Source organism: Heterodontus francisci, chromosome 43 (genome assembly GCF_036365525.1).
Source record: "Heterodontus francisci isolate sHetFra1 chromosome 43, sHetFra1.hap1, whole genome shotgun sequence".
Lineage (NCBI taxonomy): Eukaryota > Metazoa > Chordata > Chondrichthyes > Heterodontiformes > Heterodontidae > Heterodontus > Heterodontus francisci.
In genome coordinates, this window is record NC_090413.1 from 23,296,599 (window position 1) to 23,314,615 (window position 18,017).

General features: G+C 41.0%; 1 protein-coding gene across 3 annotated transcripts in view; it reads right to left on the reverse strand.

The window, feature by feature from the left end:
• Positions 1-18,014, reverse strand: part of LOC137355713 (protein Hook homolog 3-like) — a 48,429-nt gene extending 30,415 nt beyond the window's left edge. For 2 of the 3 annotated variants that reach the window (XR_010970959.1, XM_068021162.1), the window contains exons 1-8: positions 17,872-18,014; positions 13,480-13,565; positions 11,746-11,815; positions 9,100-9,150; positions 5,423-5,555; positions 4,260-4,327; positions 2,582-2,644; positions 1,863-1,940 (exon numbers count right to left, since the gene is read on the reverse strand). Coding sequence is in view for 2 of the 3 variants with exons in the window: in XM_068021162.1 (XP_067877263.1) it covers positions 1,863-1,940; positions 2,582-2,644; positions 4,260-4,327; positions 5,423-5,555; positions 9,100-9,150; positions 11,746-11,815; positions 13,480-13,565; positions 17,872-17,916 (594 nt within the window). In the remaining variant the exon portion in view is untranslated. Of the gene's footprint in view, positions 1-1,862; positions 1,941-2,581; positions 2,645-4,259; positions 4,328-5,422; positions 5,556-9,099; positions 9,151-11,745; positions 11,816-13,479; positions 13,566-17,871 lie in introns of those variants that run through there. The other variant, XM_068021163.1, reaches the window with a different exon arrangement.
• Positions 18,015-18,017: the final 3 nt, after the last annotated feature.

Below are 18,017 nucleotides of genomic sequence, written 5' to 3' on the forward strand. Positions count from 1 at the left end.
TCAACCACCCATTTATACTAATCCTACACTAATTCCATATTCTTACCACATCCCCACCTGTCCCTAAATTTCCCTACCACCTACCTATACTAGGGGCAATTTATAATGGCCAATTTACCTATCAACCTGCAAGTCTTTTGGCAGTTCTAATAGTATTATATATGCAGTGAAAACAAAGAATCTGTAAAGGGGCAAATCTTCCACTTGGCATGCTTTCCCAGCTCCCCAATTAACAAAATGAGCCATTTCCGCATGAGCACCTCTTTGTCATTACATTAATTAGACTTACCATAATCTTGAAGAGGAAATCAGTTCACAATTACTAGAGAAATACCAGTAATCATATTTTTGGTAGTTGAAGGGATGCAATGTCAGTAGCAGTGTGTACATGCTTCCAAAGGGTAAATAAACCAGCGATACAGCCACCACAGTTCCAAATTAATAATGCCTCTCAGAAGGGTTGCAAACTCAGTAATACCAACTTACCAGTGCCGTGCTTTATTTATGTTCTAGTAAAACTTTTTTAAATTTTATTTAAAAGCTCCTCTTTCCTTTAAATGATATAATTATATACAAGCCTTAGCTCCGAGTAAAGAATGGTCAGAATTGCAGCTGTTTGGAGGACACCATGCTAACCCTGGTCACTATTTAGGGAGTGAATTGTACATCAATATTTCCAATTCATCTTCTAGCCAATCCTCCATTTAAAAGTGAACCCTTTCAAAGTACTTACTATTTGAGAAGAGGGATTGTAGACCTGTTGGTAGGTCTCTGCTAAATGTCACTTTTTGTCTTTTTGCCTGTGGGCAGGGGAGAGGAGAGCAAGAAACAGGGACAATACCATGTAGCAACTGGACACAAACTCATCTCTTATTCTGTGATAGAGGATAAATAAATTGATGTGATGATGTTGGCTGCCATTGAGCCAAGACTATTAGCAACAGAATCTGTTCCAACCAGGCAGTACTTAGCCCAACTTTGAATCTAGTTCTCAAAACCAAAAGCTTGCTGTGCATCCATGCTTACATGTATCTGCAGGACTCTCCTTCCAGCTATTTTTTCAATGTTTTCACTGGGCTGCAGCATATGCATTGTGTAACCATAACAACTACGTGTAAGTCGATAAAATGCCAAGAGGTTTCCAACGAATACTTCCTTGTGAATTCAATCCAACCCAAGAACTGATCTGGAGCCATGCAAGGCCCAGGAAACCACAGCACCAGTAGAGTACTTAATCAAAAACAGTCAACTTTACCAGTAAGGACAAACACAGCTTCTGTCATACTACATAATTAAAATACACTGAAGGTAGATTATTCAGATTTAATGGTTTGATGGTATTATAGATTCAGAATAAAAATATAGATGCCCTTTTATGAAACAAGCTGTATTAGGCCAGCTAATACTTTGGGGCCTTATGGACAGTTTATACGACTGCAACACATTGAAAAGAATAACCTCATGATTTTTGAATGAAAATTTGTGTGGTTAGCTCAGATTTGTGTGCACCCTCTTTGTCTTAGTAATAAATATACATTATCTAGATAGAAACAAAAATGTGAACTCTCAGTTGGCATACACAGGTGGAAATACACTGAGTCCTGCATAGAAACTGGCAGAGCTGTGGGTTTGTGTAGGGAGGGGGCAGGAATGAATTCTTCTGGGTTTTTTTTAAACTGGGTACTTCCATCTGATTTGGAGGTGGGCAGTTAGGAAAATAACAGCTAGGCCATAAAGTTAAACGATGCAGGGTTATTAGCATTTATGTGCAATATCAGTTATTGGTTCCTTTCAAATAACTCGAGATCTACTGAGCCAAAGACACCTTATCAAAGATATCCTACTCATTTATAAGAACACACCTGGAGATCCAGTTCATGACAGCGCTGAGAGAGCTCGTCCTTTGATTCCACCTCATCACACAAACTGAATCTCTTCAACTGGAAAGAGAGAAGGTTGCTTTATTTTGATAATCTCTATATATTACTTCATTCATTCTTAGCTATATGAGGTTAGCCATGGAGTGAACCCGACAGCTTCTTATTCGTTTATGGGATGTGGGCATCGCTGGCTAGGCCAGCATTTATCGCCCATCCCTAACTGCCCTTGAACGGAGTGGCTTGCTAGGCCATTTCAGAGGGCATTTAAGAGTCAATCACATTGCTGTGGGTCTGGAGTCACACGTAGGCCAGACCAGTTAAGGACAGCAGATTTTCTTCCCTAAAGGACATTAGTGAACCAGATGGGTTTTTATAACAAATCGACAATGGTTTCACTGTCACCATTAGACAAGCTTTTTTCCTAAATTCCAGATTTATTAATTGAATTCAAATTTCACCATCTGTCATGGTGGGATTTGAATCAATGTCCCTAGAGCAGTAGCCTGGGCCTCTGCATTGCTAGTCCAGTGACATTACCACTACACCATCTAGGTCTAAAATAACTATTAATGCATTTTGTGAATTAATTTAACACTTCAATGACCTCTACTGTAACTATCAGCTAGTATCTTTAACATACATAACATTACCGTCTTTATAATGGAATTACTAGCAATAACTAAAATTCAAAAAATGGTTACCTGGCAGTCCACTTCACTATAGTTGTCACTATGCACTGATTCACATGGGTCTCTGGTCAAAAGCTGGAGCAAAAGGAAAAAAAATGTGATTACTAATAGTGCAGTGATAAATATCAATGGGTCAAGGCAGCAGGAAATCTAAAGTGGATGGCAACAAGTGATTTTTACACTAGGAACTGATCAAGAGGTTTATAATCAGTAGTAGAGCCTCAAAAGATTAAATGAGATACTTTTTAATTTAATTTTTTTTTTAGAAAATACCCACTTTTGAGTTTCACAAGAGCGCACTGAAATCACCAACAGAGCGGCACCACCGTGAAACAGGAGAATGGGTTTTAAAAAGGCCTGATGTATAGGAAGATTACTAGAATCTCTCAGGAACTATAAACATTCTCTATTCATTACTGAGCTTCTATTATAAATAGGGTTCCTAATAATAGGGCAAGAATGCTACCAACCAAACCAAATGTCAACTTGGCATTTGCCAAGTTTGAGGGCTGTGGATGTGAGCCCCACTTCAGGACTTGACGCTCGAGTGTAGTGCTATGTTGTTGGACTGGTCTTCTTTTGGGATAAGATATTAAAATAAGAACTCATTCTGCCTGTTCAGGTAGAGATCTGATGGTACTATTCGAAAGGGAGCAGGGAGTTCTCCTGTATCCTGATCAATAGTCGTCCTTCAACCAACACAAAACAAAAACAGAATTACTTTGACCATTTATTTATTTTTTTGTGATACGTTGCCATGCACAGTTGGCCATTTCATTTCCTTACAAAGCAGCTGTGACTGCACTTAAAACAAAATGTTGTTTGCAAAACACATTTGGGATGTCCCAAGAACACAATAAAGTGCTTTTTAAATGCCAACTGATTTCTATTCCTAGTCCTCCACCAGTTCATCTTTGTGCTATATTTGTTCATTCTTTCCACAATTTTTAAAAATCTAACAGAGGGGTTTAAACATTCTCCTTTTAAAAATTACAACAGGGCTTGAAATTAAATTTGGGCCTTTGAAGCCTAATTTGTCTAAATTGTTGAAATATACAATCTTGTAACCATATAATTATTAAATTATTCATCATTTTCACATTTTGCAAGTAATTTTACATGCCAATTCCCTAAAAACACAAGACAGGAAACTGAAAATATGATGCAGGAGCATTGAATTTCACTAAAGAATGTATTTTTTTCTAATTAGAAGCAGCATCTTCTGCTTTCCCTAATGTTAATTCCATTAAAATGTTTGAGAATTTAAAATTGGTATTTTTGTAATAGTAGATTTTGATTTAAACCACAATTGTTGGTTTTAATCTGAATAACTGTGCAAACTTGGACTGAGATTTCAAGCTGTAATAGAGTTTAAGGGCTCAGATAGGAAGCTCAACAGACTTGGAGTGGGAGAGAATAAATCATACATCTGTGTCCCATTGCTATAAGGTGGGACATGCTGGTGCCCTGAAGTATTACAACACCTAGGTGCCCCATTATACTATCTACTGCAACACCAGATTGAATTTGAAATCAAACATCATCACATATCTGCTATATTATCTCTGCCTGTACGTTTTCATCATAAATGGAGCAGCCATTTGAAAAATATCACACATGGTAAAGGCAGTTTCAAAGAAGCATTTGTTTTTTATATATTCCAAGCTACATTCAGCTGTGATCTGCTTACCTCCTGGATGGCCGTCATGACAACATGTTGAACAGACTCCTCCAGTGTCATGATATGCTGGATGTATTCTGAAAGGGAAAAGCGCTTCAGTCATCGAGTAGCATCACATTCATTATGTTAAAAACATACATTGAATAAATGGTTCAGACGTAGCCTCAGGGACCAGAATCTCAGTTATGTAGAAATGTTTCAGAAGAAACCCGACCTAGCAAGAGCTGTAATAGAGCATAAAAGTCTCTCTCTCAAGGGCAGATTTCTAATTCTAGCCTTGACTGACATTTGAACTCTAATCTGCCTCTATCGGGAGATTTTGCCAGAGAGCAGCTGGGTTGTTTAATGGAATGCCACATGCCAACACAGCATTCCATTTGTGGGCCGGGTTAAGGGCAGAAAAAGGAAGGATTTTATAAATGAAAAACAATCGGCTTAATGACATATACAGAGATCCACGATCTGGAAAGCACCACAGCCCATAGGGGAGGAGGGTAGCACTAAAAGATTTATTTTTAATTTTCACACACAATGGTAATAACAACCATTTTTCTTTTTTAGCTTTAGACCAAAGCCAAGTGCAGCATTCTGGAGAAGCAAGGATCTCTCTCATCCCTTCCCCCACCTCCCAAAATATAAGCTTCAAATTCCTTAGAAGTATCAACTTCTACGTTCTATTAATTACTTTTTTGCATGTTTCTTTTTAAAGTCTTCATCAAGCTGTTGGTGCTGAGCAAAGAAACATTTTCTATTACAGCAAACCAGTGTGCCAGCATCAAGTATTCCCAGGCGATGTAAAGCGTGAGTCGATGCCGAGTAAAGCTTTCACTCCACTCGCTATTATATGCGGATACTCTCAAGGTTTGTGCAGGTTTCATTGTCAGTTGATTGGGCACTATTGATAATAAATTGCCAATGACGGGCAGGTTTGTGCTGGGAACCCACTCATTGCTGGATTGGCACTGCCCAAATCCAACTCATCAGCAGATTCTTACCACCAAGATAAACTGAACAGACTTTCATCCCATACAAGTCTAGGCTGTAGTTGGTGCCAGAGATGAAAGGACAGCATCCACAGTAACATCCAGTTCTTCAATTTTGAATGTTGTGGTAATTGCCCATTGGAAAGTTATGAGATATTGCACGTCCCAATGCAACAGATGGCATCTTACCTTGTTTCTTCTCACAACTAACGGCGCAGCCAAGCACAAGCTGCAGCATTCGGCCAAGCTCTGTTGCATCCGAGTGTTCTCCTATCAGATTGACCTCTGGTAGGTTATATTCAGAAATCTGGTGGCCTAGAACCTGAAGAAAAAAATTATTCTTGAAATAAATTTAACTTGCAGCACTCACCATTAAACACTTTCAGGGCAACAAACTATACGGGGACGCAATTTTATGTTCTTCCCCACGGCAGATTTGGAATTTGGAGGCGGGGAGAGCATAAAATCAGACGGGATGGCGGCGTGGTGGGGGGGGGGGGGGGGGCGCCCGTCACCATCCCTCCGCCGGAATTGAGTCCGCGGCGGGAAGGCCTGTGAACGGCCTACCCCCCCCCCCCCCCCTTCCAATTGAGGCCCTTAGCTGGGTAATTAACCCTTAGTTAAGGGCCTCTTCCTGCTGCAGCCACAATTACCTGTGCGGCAGGCGATCCTGCTGCCTTGTTCAAAGGCACAGTGCCTGAACGAGAGACCTGGCATTGGGAAGGGAGGGGCCCACTGAGGGCCACATCCAGCACTTGCTGTCAACAACCCTTCCCCCACACCCGCGACTCCTACCCCGCGAGACCCCTCCCGCCCTGACCTACCACAAGCTTGGTTCCAGCAGCCACCGCCTCCAGGGTTGCGCTAAGCTGCCGGCCTCTGATTGGCCAGCAGCTCTGCAAGGCCAGGACTTCTGGCGACGGGGGTCCTAAATCCTATGGAATGCGCACCACTGTCCAAAAAAGTTCCTGATTGGCACTAAATTTGGCGGGCCTTCTGTAGAAGAGGGGACGTGGCGATCTCGGTGTCAGTTTCCCCCAAAGTTGTGACCCCCGCTGCTGGCTTTACAAACTCCTCCCCCACACCTATCAAAATCTAAAATGTTGCTTCAAATTTAGCATTTGGAGAACACTTCTACAGGTAGGTGTAATGTCTTTTGTTTCAAAGGTGTATTTTCAAAGCTGCAATGTTCAATATTAATATACATAGCTAATGGGAATTGCTGGGTCTATTGTTACAGGATATGAGAGCACTGGTTCTTCCAATGATGGGGTAGCCTTTTTTGAAAGTGCATTGCTCTTTTTTTGACCATTTTTCTCACCTTCTAACCTATCTTGCCAAAGTTGAGCATGCAGATCAATCTAATCCAATTTTCTTTTATGCTTTGATTTTTTTTTTCTCTCCCGAAAGAACTGACGGGGTATAATCCTACACAAGGCTTCAGTTCAACTTTGCCCAAGTAGCTTTTTTTTTTTAAAAAAGACTACGCAGTAAGAATTGGTAAGTTATTTGATATCGGAGCAGTCCTGTTCTAACCAAAAGGCCATACTTGGACATTTTCCAGCAATAGTCACTGGACAACAATCAGAAATCCTGGATGATTTTGCCCTTCCAAGCCTGGGAGTAATAAGGCCAAATGTAGTGCTCCCGTTGGAGCCCTATCTGAAGTTAGCCAACTCAGCTCAAACCAGAGTGTAAACCTAGGACCTTCTTGCTTGTATGGATTGAACACCACCATATTTATTCACTAGGCCATATGTAGAGCTAAATATACTCCTCAATATGCTATTAGCTAGAAGGAAGGGCAGTTATATTGCACCTTATCCCATCCTCAAGGTCCCAAAGTGTTTTATAATGAATAAATCACCAATGGCTGGCTTCTTGAACTGCTGCAGTGTATCTGGTATAGGTACAGTGCTGTTAGGAAGGATGTTTCAGGATTTTGACCCAGTGACAGTGAAGGAACAGTGTTACAGTCCCAAGTTAGGATGGTGTGTGACTTGGAGGGGAATTTGCATGTGGTGGTGTTCCCACCCATCTGCTGCCCTTGTCCTTCTGGGTGGTAGAGATCACAGCTTTGGAAGGTACTGTCGAAGGAGTTTAGGCGAGTTGCTGCAGTACATCTTGTGGATGGCACGTACTACTGCTACTGTGTGCTGGTGGTGGAGGGAGTGAATAAGGTAGCGGATGGCCGAATAAAGGGGCTGCTTTGTCCTGGATGATACTGAGCTTGAGTATTGTTGGAGTTGTGCTCATCCAGGCGAGTGGAGAGTATTCCATCACACTCCTGACTTGTGCCTTGCAGATGGTGGGCAGGCTTTGGGGAGTCAGGAGGTGAGTTACTCACCCCAGAATTCCCAGCCTCTGACTGCTCTTGCAGCCACAATATTTAAAAGGCTCGTCCAGTTAAGTTTCTGGTCAATGGTAACCCCCTGGATGTTGATGGTGGGGGATTCAGCGATGATGATGCCTTCTCACAGTGGGACTGGGGAAGGAAGAAAAGCAGCAAAGGGGATGACTAAACTTGTGGCCTTCCATGTTGCACAACTTGCACTCCATATTCATAATGCAGCAACTTAAGCCACTTTTCATGAATCTAAAAAACCATGCTGGGTTTGTGCATGTAATGGGAACAATAGGCATTATATGTGCCTTAGCTTCATTAGTCTGGGAGTATAGGAAATAAACAACTGTGAAAAATTTAGAAGCAGTAGCACTGAACATGGGTGGAGGCAACTCCATTGCAATCTTTTCTCGAAAATTACTTTAATGAAAGCCTCCAGAACACCAATGTCACATGCTAGCCTTTACTTGACAACTGCTCTGTCTAAAGTTCTTTTTGGCTAAGTAACTGCAGAAGAGATGCTCTCAATCAATGATGATGCAGCTGTCAAGGCTATGAAAAGTGAAACAGATCAAACAGACTTCAATATGTTGATGTACAAAGCATATCATTAATGTTTAGTTTAGAGATACAGCACCGAAACAGGCCCTTCAGCCCACAGAGTCTGTGCCGACCATTAAACACCCATTTATACTAATCCTACACTAATCCCATATTCCTATCACATCCCCACCTGTCCCTATATATTTCCCTACCACCTACCTATACTAGGGGCAATTTATAATGGCCAATTAACCGATCAACCTGCAAGTCTTTGGCATGTGGGAGGAAACCGGAGCACCCGGAGGAAACCCACGCAGACACAGGGAGAACTTGCAAACTCCTCACAGGCAGTACCCAGAATCGAACCCGGGTCCCTGGAGCTGTGAGGCTGCGGTGCTAACCACTGCGCCGCCCTAAACATACCAACTTTTATATATTGAATGATTCTGTTTGGAATTTGTTACACAACAGGCGTCATTAATCAAAACACAAATATAATGATGAATAAATACTACCACAAGGAAAATCATACATGCAGGTCTGAGAAGATGTGATTATACACTAAATTTTACACTTAATGTCTTTGGTATCCTTTTGCCTAGAAAACAATAAACATACTTCAAATAGTAATTAATTGGCAGTGAAGCACTTTGGCACATCCTAAAGACGTGCAAGGTGCACTATAAATGGAATTTTTTTCTTAACAGATAGCATGCACATTTAGAGATGAACTACGCAAAACATCATACCAATCACTGTACTTGACACAGGATCTTACAGAATGAAAAATGCTAAGGCAGCTGTATTGAGCTTTATGGAGTTATACAGGCTCCTGAAATAAATTCAGTATTGTACCACTACTAGTGTATATCTAAAATGCACAACTGTGGTCTCGTGCTATGCACTGCGACATTGTAAATTTCAGCTGCTGATGTACTCTGAAAACTAGTCAATGTGCTACAGGTTTCGGAATACTTACATCATGGTAATATTCCAACATGCTCTGAAGGATTTTCTTCAGGTTGCTTACCTGTATTATAAGAGATTTAAACAGTCAGAATCTCTCAAAGGAAGAGAATAGTCAGGAATTTGGCATATCCCGTTTTAGTCACAGATCGTAAGCTCAAAAAAATCACTATAGTTCCAACACAGCAAATACATGTCAACCAATAATAGGGTATGGAAAATTCATTTGATCTTACACTTCTCTATGTAATTTAAAATTTGTTTACACACAACAATGGTGCGATTTTAACCTACTAGCACCATTGGGGGATAGGAGATTAGAGATTGCAACTCTTCAGCAAAATTAGTATTTTATTCTCTTGCCCATTAGCAAGAAAAGTCTTTGGGAGTATAAAGCAGGAAAAACACTATACTAAAACTTATGTTTTCTCCCTCTAACATTATCAAATGGAGGAAACATTTACTCATATTATATAAGGCTTGGGTGCGGTTTTTTATATATTTTTAAATACATGGTTGAAAGCTTGCATTTTTTTTCCTGGTTAAAGGTCATTCATATTGCCCCTTCTGATAATGAACAGGACTAGCCTCAATAACTTGTTTCCTTTTATAGTGATATACACATACCTGAAGGGCATCTCGAAGATTACTATTTGTAACATATAACATTTAATAATTTGATTTTACATCCAATGATGGATTACAAAGGCGGTCACGAACTGACTTTAGCAAGCACAATCCACAATTACACTTCAAGATACTGAACGAAATACATGCATTTGGCTCCTCAAAATTAAACTTTACTGTAATACTGGCATTCACAGTTGTCCATTTAATGTCACCAATTGGCAAGAATAAAGTTTCTTCCCTTTTCTCCCCTGAAGGTTTAGGTTTCTGTTAGGATATGGGCTAACAAGTACAGTTGGCCCACCTTTCTGTTGCCCATTCTTCACGCTTGGGCCTAGACAGTGAATATTAGCAGGCCATTTGGCTATACAGGGCACAGGGTGTTGCACAGGCCATCAGAAACGAATAGAAAGAGGAAACAAAGATTAACTAGATTTACAGAGACTGAAGGTAGGCATGGAACACGAGTCTGATGAATTGCAGTATTTGTAAATAGAAAATATTTACTTTTGTGACAAAGTTCTCGAGAAAGAAAAGATCAAAAATAGAATTCTATTTGCAAACAATTGTTGAATAGGCTGTCGTAGCCTGGAGGGCTGTGAATTAAAACCTTGACCAAGTTATAAAAAGCGTTTATTTCAAAGTGCAGCATTTTGTTACAGGGCAGGGTGGAAGAACAACCTGTTTAAAAAGAGACAATTACATTTGTTATTTGGATTCTAAGGGAATTAAGTGATATGGGGATAGTGCAGAAGGGTGGAGCTGAGGTAGGTCAGCTCTAATCCAAATGGCCTACTCCTGTTTCTATTTATGTTCTGATCCTACCCTCACTGCATCACTCCATCTGTACACTTTCCAATAAAATTCAATGAATAGTGATTAGGTGTGGGGATCCTGGATAAATCTCTCCTTTCTCCACCAGGAACTGCAGTAGCTACTGCTGTTCCAATTGAGATCAACTAATTCAGTTGAGACTGCAGATGCAATCTTTCATTATTAGCTGTACATTCACCCAGTCAACCAGCTGGGACGGCTAACAGTTTCTTGTTAACCGTGCCAAGGCCTCACTCACTGCATGAGAAGCTAACATCAATACAAAGTGATGATCTTCTACTGCATGTGTTCACAGAATACAGTGGCATCTCTCATTTAGCTCTCAGTCGATTTACAGAATAAACCATTAATCAATCCTTTATCCCCGGCTTGTTTTTATCTTCCAGCAGCTCTATGAATTACTAATATGTGGAAACAGATCAGAGTTTATCAGGTTGTGTTACTTTATAGCAAACTGCATTTTCTTGAGAATTGATCTGCTGCATAGCTGTAGCACAGTGCAGACAGCCAGGATCTAAAGTACTTCAAGCTCCACACTAAGAAAAAACATGATACAAACAAGTTGCACAGTAGGTGAGCACATATACAATACAATAAAAAAAACCTACTTCTTTGACACGCAACAGGATAAGTTACAGGCTGCCAGGTTGGTACTAGGGCAGAGAAGTCCAGGGTAGGACAATGGGAGTCTTTTTCTGCTCCTTCCGTTACTGAAGGTACTGATTTGTACTGAGCAGGGTTCTACTGATACTTGTAGGCCTCCAGTGCACCTTCCAAATAGCTGTCTTCTTAACAGTAAGGCTATTTGATTGTGAGTGGGTATCGCAGCGAAACTGGACCCCCTGTGAAGTGAGCACTTTTCAGCAGATGACTCTAGATAATGATCCACATTGGGAATCACAGCCAACTGTTCCTTTTCCTCACTGAAGGGCTTTTATGGCCCAGTGCCCCCAACTCAGCACAGAGCAGGGATTGAATCTACTCTGTATATCAGTAGGAACTATCAGAGTTGTGCTCCAAAAATGTTCTGACCGAAAAACCATTTCTAAATTGAACAGGATACTTTGGCTATCTGTACCATTCAGGTTCCAGCAAACAGATAGACATGTTTTAGCACTAGACTGTCTATAAAACATGCTTGTTTGAGTTGACCTTCCTCAGTTTTGAAAATAAAAATATCCATATTCTACCACTATACCTTCAGCCTCCAGTCACTGATATCTTCCTTAATACGCCCTAACCAAGCCTCATTAAACCAGGAAGGATCACTAAAGAAAAGAAACACAGTAACTGAAAGCAGTTGCAGCAAACAATATAGCAACCGGTGTGAATCATTTAACACAAGCCAGAGCAACAGACAACATAAACCTGCAAACTGAAGAACAAGTTATATTTCAGACACTTGGAAATGCTTATCTCTGTGTATTCCAGAGTTGGGAATGGTGCATAGTGGACGAGTAACCTGGAGGCCTCGACCAGTGATCTGAATTGAGTCCAAATGCCACCAAGGCAGCTGGGGAATTTAAATTCAATTAAGTAAATAAATCTGAAATAAAAAGTTAGTATCAATAATGGTGACCCTGAAACTACTGGATTGTCTTAAAAATCCATTTGGTTCACTAATGCCCTTTGTGCTAGGAAATCTGCTGTCCTTACCCAGTCTGGCCCATATGGGACTCCAGACCCACAGCAATGTGGTTGACTCTTAACCGTCTTCTGAAATGGCTTAGTAAGCCACTCCGTTGTATTCAAGCAGGCAGTTCACCACCACCTTCTCAAGGGTAATTGAGGATGGGCAATAAATGCTGGCTTTGATAGCAAAGCTCACGTCCAGTGAATGAAGGAATTTTTAAAAAACTTTTAAACGGTGCATTGAAAACATTAATCCACTTCTTGTAATGCAAAGGAAATCCAATCTTCTTCCGCCTGACATACATGCAGTATAAGGTTGCCATTTCCACATAATAAGCAGATTTAAAATGGCTACTTTGTGCTGGAACCGCTTTCCCAATTTCCACCTGTGGCAGCACAGAGCAAATGTAAGACTGTGTAATACAGCTTTATACATTTCAAATTCGCATTTTATATTATGGAGTAGACTCAGGAGTGATGGTGGGAATAACTCTACATGCTGAAGATACCCATGTTCACATGTTCAAAGTTTTGTGGTTTCGGACATTCACTGGCAGAGGGAGGGGTAACAATACTGCTCACCTGAATGGGTGCACTGAGAGTTTAATCTACCCTCCACCAGAGCAGAATGACTGCCTCAACTGGCAGGCACCAGTGGCAATTTGTCTTTCCCACTGGCAACAGTCTGTCCCCAAAAGAAAAATGTGCCTCAGAGGTCATGAAAAAGATCCCAATTCTATTATAATACTGCCTCCAGAGACAAATTAATATATTAAATATCTTACGTGCACATTTCCTATCAACGTTTTCCACTACAAATTCCTGTGTGCACATGAAATGGTAACTGACTATGTAAAACTACACTCTCCTGGCAGTGGAAGTACTGCAGCATGAACAAGTTTACACAGGAAGCTTCCATTAAAAATGTATACATAGAAATTTATAATGAAAGTATAATGAAGTATAAGGATACACTTACATCTGTACACCCTAGTTCAATTACACCTTCGCCCTCTAACTCTGCATTACCTGAACACTACATAAACTTTATTGCATATGTGCAGGGATGCAGAGATTCAACTGTTTTAATTTAAATAAAATATAAATTGTTTATTTGTCACTTATAAAACCATTTCTAGCATTGACCAAACCCAGCTTCTAATCTTGTAACTCATTTTCAAGTAACTGCATAATAAATTGTATAACATTAGTATCAAACCATCTGCAAGATCATTTCACATCAACTCTAACTTCCAACGGTTAACTTTAAAATGCAACCAAATCTTCTTTTACAACTTACATATGATTAAGGACCTGAGCGATTGCAACTCCACTGGTCAGCTGCTGTTTGGTGGTACAGGGCGATGGCACATGAAATGTCTGGAGCTAAGTGAATAAGATGCAATGTTATACCAAAGAGAAAGACAGTAGGAAGTTCAGAAAACTTAAATTTTTTAATTACAGTTTCTCTAATACTACAGACTGTGTTACGAGGCCTGTGGGTTCCAACCCCACTCCAGGATTTAAGCATAAAATGGAGGCTGACATTACAGTGCAGCAGTGATTGTTGCGAATGTCGCCCTTTGGATGGGACACTATCCCAAGATTCCAGCTACCTGTTCTTCTGGTTCAGACAGGATGTCAACAATTGCACAACACTATTTGAATTTCAGTAAGGTGTTCTCCCAGCATAAGTTTAAAAAGAAATCGTACAGGCTGCATCATGATGTTTCTCCTGCAGACTGTCTAGTGAAGAAAATGGATGAGGAGATTTAAATTAAAAGTTGTCAGTAAAATTGCTAAACCATCTCCTTTCAAGCAGTACAAACAAATAATATACACAGACTAAAGTTAAAGAATTAAACAGCAACAGAAGACAGAACAGCCATTTTAAGAGCTCAATGGAGATATAACTATGCTAATTTGAGACAGTCATTTGGCAATTTAAAAAAAAAAGACAATATTTCAGCCTTCAACATGAATTCAATGGTTTAATCATTCAAATATTTATTTCTTAAAAAAAAAAGAGGGAAGAAGGCATCTGTATAGTACCTCATCAGATCCCAAATGCTGCATTATCAATTACTGAAATGCAGTTACTGTTTTGTAGGTAAAGATGACAGATAAATTGCATATAATAATATTCCATAACAGTAAAAGATGCTAGTTGAAGGACATTGCATTGATGAAGGACATCAGAACACCAGGAGAACTTCTTGCTCTGAACCTTCAAACGGTGCGACAGAATCTTGAACATCCACCTAAACAGGTAGATGGGGTCCCGGGAGGCCGGCACTTCAGATAATGTAGCACTCCCTCAATGCTGAATTCAAGTGTCAGCCTAGACTATGAGCTCAAGTTATAATGGGCAGCTCGAGTCCAGAACCTGCTGATTCAGAGGTTAAAGTGCAATCAACAGAGCCAAGCTGACACAGCTCACAAAAACAAGTCGTTCAGCTCAACAGATCTATGCCAGTGTTTATGCTCTGCACAAGGCTCCTCCCACCTTACTTTATCTCAACCTAACAGGTCCTTCTGTTCCTTGCTCCCTTAAGTACCAATCTAGCCTCCCCTTAAATGCATTGATGCTATTTGCCTCAACAACTCAAAGTGGTAACATTAAATTTTCTCAAGTTTAAAACTCTATGTTTTCCACATAGGAGCAACATTCTGTAGTGCAAGTTCCCATCAACAGTGATAAAACAAATGAGCTTTTTTTTGCTGTGGCTTTGGTTGAGGAAAGAACATTGGTTAAAAGGCCAGGTGAACTTGCTACACTTCTTCACATAGTACAATGACATCTTTAACATACATTTATATCAGAACAGGCAGTCAAGGCCTCGGTTTAACATTTCATCTGAAGGATTGAATTTGTGATGATGCAAGGTAGTGTCCTGAAACGTCAGCCCAGATTATACTCCGGCAACTCCTGTCAGTTCACTGGTCTCCAGATTCACATCGATGGCCTCATCATTGAGAATACTCAGCACCAGAATTTAGTTTATCTTAGAAGTTATCTCTAAATAGTAAATTCTGCATGTAAAATTTAATCTGTAATGCTCAACCCCTTTCAAAATCTCACACTTTGATCATAAAAATATTTAAATTGCTCTCTTCAAACATAATCAAATGCCCTATAACAAGCAAACAACTTATTCATTGAATCAGATATCACAGCCAGGAAGAGGCAAGTTTGGCGCACCAAATCTGTACTAATCTCCCTATCCTGCACACTCACCATACTTTTTCATTGTCCTCTTTTTCAAGTAATTAATTCACATTCATTAAAAACAAAAAAGATTGTAATATAATGAAACATTTTTTTGAAAATGTACATTCAGACCAACTACAAAACAAACTATCACAACATGCTGCAGATGAAGATGAAACAAAAACAGAAAAATGCAGCACCTGTGGAAAAAGGTAATGTCAATGTTCCAGGTATAATACGTCTTTGTCAAAACAGGAAAATATTACTGAAGGAAGCTTAGGAAGAGAGCAAGGGAAAAAAAGATAGGGGTGGGCTGAGGGGAAGATCACATGAACAAGAAAGGAAAAAATAATAAACTGTAAAGTGATTAGCAGGGAAGGGAAGACGTATTTGGCACTGGGATTGTGTTGGAGGTGAGATAATTGCCAGAAGATGAACTGCTGGGGTCCTTATCAGGACTCTTGGGGAAAAGGTGGAAGGAAGGACTAGGCTGAGGGTCTTGACAGATGGAGAATCCTCAGCTGAGGGAAAAGGAAGATATTTCAGAAGCTTTGGTGTGGAAGGTAGCAACACGAGCAAATGCGATGGAGAAACTGAGGGAAAGGGATGAAGTCCTTATAGGAAGTGGGGAGAAGTATAATCCAGGTAGGTGTGGGCTTGTAACAGGTCAGTGGATAGCCTATCCCCAGAGGTAAAGTAGCCCCTGAAGGACTTCTCTGCCTAGCTATCCTGTTTTAACCATTCACACAAAAATCAAGGTTGGTACTTCCAGTGCAGTACTGAGGGACTGCTGCATTGTCAGAGGTGTTACTTTATAAGTTAAACCGGAGGTTCTGTCTGCCCTCACTTCTTCTTTGGCCTCCTTGTCTCGAAAGACAATGGGTAAGCGCCTAGAGGTGGTCAGTGGTTTGTGAAGTGTCGGGGCTGTTACACAGTTGGCTCTCCCCTTGCGCTCTGTCTTTTTTCCTGCCAACTGCTAAGTCTCTTTGACTCGCCACTCTTTAGCCCTGCCTTTATGGCTGCCCGCCAGCTCTGGCGATCACTGGCAACTGCCCTCTCAGGTGGACGTATAATATCCTACAGCCACTATTTTGAAGAGCAGCTGAGTTATCTTTGGTGTCCTGGCCAATATTTATCCTTCAATCAACAACACTTAAAAAAACAATCTGGTCATTATCACATTGCTGTTTGTGGGAGCTTGAGGTACATAAATCGGTTGCTTTGTTTCCCACAACAGTGACTACACTTCAAAAAGTGTTTAATTGGCTTCAAGGCACTTGGGAACATTCAGAGGTTGTGAAAGGCACTGTATAAATGCAAGTATTTGTTTTTTTAATTCTCTGGGTCCTGTGTATGTCTTCCATTTCTCTTATCATCCCTCCTCTTCGCTTTAATGCTATAAATTATGGAATTTAACGCTGAGAAATGGGAGGAGATGCACTTTGGAAGGAGTAATGTGACACGGAAGTATTCAATGAATGGCCTGACACTGGGAAGTTCCGAGGAACAAAGGGACCTTGGCGTGTTTGTCCATAGATCTCTGAAGGCAGAAGGGCAGGTTAATAGGGTGGTGAAAAAGGCATATTGATCACTTGCCTTTATCAATCGAGGCATAGATTACAAAAGCAGGGAGGTCATGTTGGAGTTGTACAGAACTTTGGTAAGGCCACAGCTGGAGTACTGTGTGCAATTCTGGTCGCCGCATTATAGGAAGGATGTGATTGCATTGGAGGGGGTGCAGAGGCGATTCACCAGGATGTTGCCTGGGATGGAACATTTAAGCTATGAAGAGAGGTTGGATAGGCTTGGTTGTTTTCACTGGAGCAGAGAAGACTGAGGGGTGACCTGATCGAGGTGTACAAGATTATGAGGGGCAGGGACAGGGTGGATAGGGAGCAGCTGTTCCCCTTAGTTGAAGGGTCAGTTACGAGGGGGTCACAAGTTTAAGGTGAGGGCGGGGAGGTTTAAGGGGGATTTGAGGAAGAACTTTTTTTTTACCCAGAGGGTGGTGACGGTCTGGAATGCCCTGCCTGGGAGGGCGGTAGAGGCAAGTTGCCTCACATGCTTTAAAAAGTACCTGGATGAGCACTTGGCACGTCATAACATTCAAGGCTATGGGCCAAGTGCTGGCAAATGGGATTAGGTAGACAGGTCAGGTGTTTTAATGCATTGGTGCAGACTCGATGGGCCGAAGGGCCTCTTCTGAACTATTATTCTGTGACTACTGCCATGCCTGGTTTTCACTCAATTCCTTTAGCAGGTTATTCCCAGGTTTTGTTCCTTTTAATCTGTGATATCTGCCAGTTCCGGAGAAGGGAAATTATACATGAAAACGTTAACTTTCTTCCCCCCCCAACACACCTTTTCTTTCTGGCTCCCACACACTTGGCAGCACTACCTGAAGCTTAGAGTTGCTGAGGTGGGCTTGACGGAGTTGCCTCTTTTAAAGCAACTAAAAAGAGAACCGCTTATGAATCTCACCCATAGTAACAGACTGTCGCACAGCTCAGCTTTGTCCAAGCTCATCCTTTCTGTTGTACGCGGACAACAAGGCGACGGCACCGCTTGCCTTCTTCTCCCTGCGAACGCTCCCCTCTCGTTTCGCCTTCGCGCAACGCACTGCCGGC